A 6000-nucleotide genomic window follows, 5' to 3' on the forward strand; every position below is an offset into this window, starting at 1 on the left:
AGTGTTTTCTGTCAGTAAAAAGGAATGAAGTAGAGACATGCTACACCATGGAGGAAGCTCGGAATTATTATGCTAAATGAAAGAAGCCGGGTCACAGAAGGCCATATATTTTTTGATTCCATGAAAATGAAATGGGCAAAATAGGCAAATCTATAGGCTGAAAGTAGTGGTTGTCTAGAGTTGAGGGGGTTTGGAGGAATGGGGAGTGATTATTAACAGGTAGGGCTTTTTTTTTTTTTTGATGTGAATTATTGTCCTATTATTGATTGTGGTGATGTTGCATTCAACTCTGAATATAATAAAAACCATTCCCTGGTATATTTTAAGTGGGTGAATTGTGTGGTATGTGAATTATATTGCAAGAAAGCTATTTTTAGAAAGGTTAAGCATATTTATATTACAGAAAATTAGTTTTTACAGAACTAAATAGAAAAAAAGTGAATGAAGACATTCTGATTGGTGGTGATAGTTTATTTAAACCTGTATTTATTTATTTTTTTAAAAAAACAGATATAATTGATATATAACATTGTATTAGTTTCAGGTGTACAACAAAGTGATTCGACATTTGTATATATAGCAAAATGATTGCCACAATATTTAGTATTTATTTACTTTTTTGTTTTTTTTTTTTGGAGACATTAACGTTTCTTAACTTAGAAAGCCATCTTTCCATTGAGGCTAGAGTGTGTATTCCAGGAAAAAAACCACACCATATGTTGTGGAAGGAAAATCCACATCCTTTTATTAAGCTTGACATTGTCTTTATTATTTTATGTTCCTAATGGAAGATGCAACAGATGTATTTAGTTAGGTTAAGAATTTCCTGTAGAAATGTAGCCTCTGTACACCCACACAGACTGTCTGCTGGGTGAGGTTTGTGGGATTCTGGCTCCAGCAATCCCAAAGTGTCATTCTGTGGAGGAGAGTGTTTATAAAAGCCAGGAAGGAAAAATGTTTAATTTGTGTAAAGAGTGGTGGTTTAGGGGAGAAGACCTCATTATAACTGGGAAACAGTATTTTGCTGCAAACACCAGGATTCTTAGTTTTATCTGATGTTTGACTTGTCTTTCTTTCTTACTAGCTTTCAAAACGATTACAAGAAAAAGGCTGGAAAGTGGGAGACCTTCTGCAGGCTGTGCTTAAATACTATGAGGTGATGGAGAAGATGTCCAGCGAGGAGAGGTGCAAGTCCCTGTTTGATTGGCTCTTGGAAAATGCGTAGAACAAACTCCAAACCAGTATAGTTTATGATTTGTTTTGGGAGAGGAAGAAACAGATAAAGATGCATAGGGTAAAATTTGAATAGTGAATATTAACATTTAAAGTGAATTGGGAGGAAAGTAAATATAGCTTTTTAAGTGCATTGTGTCATCACATGGTGTATATAGTTCATACTTTTGTAATCTGTCAAATATTATCTTCAGTTATTCTTCTGTACACGTGTGTAGTGTGTTAAGACCCTGAGAACACATATTTGAAGGAAGATCTAACCGTGAGACTTTCAGGGACATTGACTGACGGCATTCTTTTTGCATCCAAATAGTGCTGCTAGAAATTGCACTGAGGTGGCTGAGGGTGGGTTCCAGGGATAAAGAGTTATACTTTTGCTCGTTTGCAAACAAATGGTATCCTATTAATAACTAATCTGACATCAAAAAATAGCATTGAGGCTAATTTTTTTCCTGACATCTTTTGTCCTATTTTTAAGGGTCAATTTTATTTTCATAGTAAAGCTATTGGTAGCTTTGTGAATCCCCCAAGTTATTTAATTTCTTAGAAACAATAGTAGTTAGGGTCCTATAAATATCGTAAATGATAGTTTCCCCAGCCTTTCATCAAATGACATTATTTGCTAATGTTGCCAGTTGTTCTGGTATGAAAAGCGAGAGAGAGAGAGAGAGAGAGAGAGAGAGAGAGTGTGTGTGTGTGTGTGTGTGTGTGTGTGTGTATGTAAAGGAGACCTTTAACCTTGCTAGTGGTTGGTGCCCCCTTTTATTTTACTCTTCTCTGGTTAGAAACCCACTGTTAACATTAAAAGGGTGCTTTAAAATAAAATGTCTTTAAAGATTGTGCAGTAAGAATTTTTGTTTCTTTTTGACTATTTTGGGTCCCCGGCTTATCCTCTAAATGAAAATAAAGTTGCAAAACGTGGTGAAATTTTAAAACTTAATGTTAATTTGGAAATCCATTTAGAGAAGCCCAGTAAATATTTTCATTGTTGGGGCTTTGAAAAAAACACTCCGCTTTAGCAAGGATAAGCTTTTTCTAGAAAAAAAATGGGACCCTTCCCCTGACCCCTTCCCCAATAAAGTGTATCTGCACTAATTTGTAAAGTCCTTTTTGGGCTCTGCATTTTCTACTACTTGTCTTTAGTAACTGCAAGTTGACTTGAATAGAGGACCAGGATTGTGTTTTGTATGTGAGGTGTGTGTGTGAATTTTTGGTTCTTCCATTAGCAGATTTTGTAATCTAGAATAAATCACTTTTTGTTGGAGGCTTTGGTTTTGCTCTGTTACATTTTCTTTTTTCCTGAGCACTGACTGTTCTGGAAGCTGTACAAAGTATAGAAGACATAGCACCTGCCAGGGGAAAAGGAATAAGGGCACTTACATTAATTTGAATTATAATTATGGTAGAGAAATTATTTTATTGCTTTTTAAGCAATTTGCTTTTTAAGAAAAATGCCAAAATCTATTTCAATATTTTGAGGTTATACCATGTAAGCTTTGGTTTTTCTCAATTTAAGATAAAGAAGTAGAGCAGGCCTTAAAAATAAATTTTTGTAAAGTTTTTTCAGGTATTTTTTTAAGGTGGAGAAATGCAGGAAATATATATAACCAGAATTGATTCTGTCTTTAGGTTCTCAGAACTTGATATGCAGCAGCACTGGACTGGGTTTTTTAATGTTAGGAACCAGGTTGTTATAACCTAGATTGATTATTAAGCTTAGATTGAGTTTTTAAAAGTGTATAACTATCCAGTTTTGTTTGGTAACTTCAATGTGTGTACGGGTTTTATTAACAGCAAAACCGACTTCTGAATTTCTTTTACGCTCAAGTGACAATATATTAGTTCTGTAAAACTTTCTGTACTTGAAAATGTTTATTTCTCTTATGGTAAGATTCTCCTCATATTTTGTTTTCTTCACATTATCTGGAGCTGTGCTGGATTCAGAGTTCCCTTATTCAGCCACTGCGGACTGACAGACCAATCCTTGGACACTAGCACGCATAGTACTAATCACAGTGGAACTCCGCACGTGAATCAGCTCAGTGCAGGGGTGTAGAGAAAAATATCGTGTTGGCAGATGTGAAAAGAAGTGGGAGTTAAGCTTCCTTATATAGAGAGAAAATATTGGAGTTTATAACAGTATCTTTTAATCAAAAACAGTCTACACTTACTTTGTTTAAAGGCACTTTGTGATTTTTCCAAAGACACTGTAGATCTATTTGGTTGCTCAGCCTTCAGAACAAGTCTGTTTGTTGAGGACAACTCTGTCTTATTTTGTTGAAAATCTACTTGACATAATTTTATTATGACATTGTAATATTGCCATTCTGCACACTTTGGCCCTTATGAAATATCATATCTTATTCAGAGCTGTTAAAGTTGTGATGTGCTTTGGGTTGAATTCTCTGTTTATCAGTTTCAGAAACACGGAAGGATTTATGGAAAGAAAGTGAAGAAGGCCTCTGACAGGGGGTTTTTAGAGCATAGTTTCAAACTGAAATGGGGCGCTTCCTTCATATTCTTCTCTTCCCAAGCTAAGTTTAAATTACATTTATATTTTGGGTATTATTAATTTTGATTTTGAAAATATTTCCTGATTTATATGAAAGGGATGATTCATTTATAAATCATGGAAGAAAATTACAACATCTGTTGGATTGTTTGACACAATTTACTGGAGTAATAAAATCTTTGAGAATATTCACTCGGTAAACATACGTAATAACATCTTCATATTTTGAAAAATGTTCCACTTACCCTTTCAGATATTTGATGCGAATTAATTCAACTCATAATACTTTCATTTTGCTTAAGTAAAGGTTTTATTTTGCTGGTAGGAGAAGTTAGTTACTTATTAAATGTGCCATGTGTAAAGTGGAAGATAGTTTCCCCATGTGACTTTGCTGTTATGCATGTCCCCAAACGCAGAGTTTCACCTGGAGTCTAGATTCAGATGTCTTCTTAGTTAATCATTTAGCAGATACTATCCTGCCACAATGAAAATGATCACTTCCCCATCAATCTGTTGCTTTACAGTTTTTTCAAGGGAAACTTTCCACAGAATTAAAAAAAAAATAATGCATCCATATTCAGGGTGTAGGGAAAATACTTTCCATTAAAAACCCTGTCCACCTGTCACCAGCACAAGAGAATTAGAGCTTCTGTGGGAATTATGAAATTGTACTAAGATGAAATGCGTTTTTTTCTCATTTTTATTAGAAGACCCTGCGTACATTTACTCACTAACTGTATTTCTGCTCTGAAGATGCAGATACAGTGTTGGTCACTCTTGTCACTTTATTTATTTATTTTTTTTTACCATCCATGTACATTCCTTTCACATGCATAGAATTATAGTTCTAGATGTTCATTGTTTTGTTTTTGTTGTAATGTTTGAATACTATTTAATATCAGGTTTTAATATTGCTGGATTTGCTACCTTTGGTTACTTGTGCAGTGTTAAAAGTAATTCACATTCTTCTTTAATATACCAGATATAGAGCAAAAGCAGCTTTGAATAATTGTAGCTGTTTATTTGACTGTGCTGAATTACTACATTAAGATCTTGTATTGTATAACAGTAACTTTTTTTTTTTTGCTTTTCAGTAATTTAATATGTTCATTTACCAAAATATGAACTTCAGGATGCACTAAAATTTTGTTTTAGCAGTGGCTCAAAATAAACATTTCAGAAATTACTTTTGTAATAATTTGCAATTAATTGTTCTTTTATCTTTTTCCAATTGTTTAAGTCTGTGATCTTTCTCTCCCAGCTAAGAATTACCCAATAAACTTGAGATGCCCGGCCTTGGTTTTCGGTTTTCAATCTGTAATATCTTGTTAACATACTCAGTACTGAAGTAAAACAAAGGCATAGAAGTGGAATTGCTGTGATAGAAGGCACATTGAACAACCTCAGTGCTTCTGACTTGGTTTTCAAGAAGAATGGGAGATAGGAATGTTTTTTTTTTAACTTTTTATTATTTTATTTTTTACAATAAACTGCATATATTTAGAGTGTACAATTTGATATCCCAATCTCCCAGGTCATCCCCCCCCAACCCTCCCCGCTTTCCCCACTTGGTGTCCATATGTTTGTTCTCTACATCTGTGTCTCTATTTCTGCCTTGCAAACCGGTTGATTTGTACCATTTTTCTATAGTCCGCATATATGTGTTAATATACGATATTTGTTTTTCTCTTTCTGACTTCACTCTGTGTGACAGTCTCTAGGTCCATCCATGTCTCTACAAATGTCCTAGTTTCATTGCTTTTTATAGCTGAGTAATATTCCATTGTATGTGTGTACCACATCTTCTTTATCCATTCATCTGTTGATGGACATTTAGGTTGGGAAGCTAGGAATATTTTTAATTGGACACTGGATCCCAAGTTCTTATTCAGGTGCCTCTGAATGCTGACAGAATGACTTGTAAGGCTATTTGCCCAGTCTGTTTTGGATTTCAGTGTGAAGTATCAGTAGAATATTGTGATTGCCTTGAATAAGAGCATGCCCAGAAATTCTTCTGACATGGATTGAGCACTTCTTCCATAGGATATGGAGATCAGACCTTTGTCATGCTATGTAGCATCAGGCACTTGAAAGTTAGGTACTGGTTGGTTGTTACCCATGGAATTTGACTTTGTTGTAAGTATTTTAAGCCTAGAAATTGGAGAATGATTTTCTAGCTTTTCATGAATGTTTCAGAGTGCTAGAAAATAATGATAGCATATGATGACTTGAGTGTGAGTGCATCCCAGTCACCA

The 6000-nt window shown here is 34.5% G+C and overlaps 1 protein-coding gene across 2 annotated transcripts in view; it reads left to right on the forward strand.

Annotated features, from left to right (window-relative positions):
• Window positions 1-5034, forward strand: part of AKAP11 (A-kinase anchoring protein 11) — a 45175-nt gene extending 40141 nt beyond the window's left edge. For both annotated transcript variants that reach the window (XM_057707265.1, XM_057707267.1), the window contains one exon: window positions 1085-5034. In XM_057707265.1, coding sequence (XP_057563248.1) covers window positions 1085-1225 — 141 coding nt within the window. In that variant the 3' untranslated portion in view covers window positions 1226-5034. The remainder of the gene's footprint in view (window positions 1-1084) is intronic.
• The last annotated feature ends 966 nt before the right edge of the window (window positions 5035-6000 follow it).

Source organism: Hippopotamus amphibius, chromosome 14 (assembly GCF_030028045.1).
Source record: "Hippopotamus amphibius kiboko isolate mHipAmp2 chromosome 14, mHipAmp2.hap2, whole genome shotgun sequence".
NCBI classification, from domain to species: Eukaryota; Metazoa; Chordata; class Mammalia; order Artiodactyla; family Hippopotamidae; genus Hippopotamus; species Hippopotamus amphibius.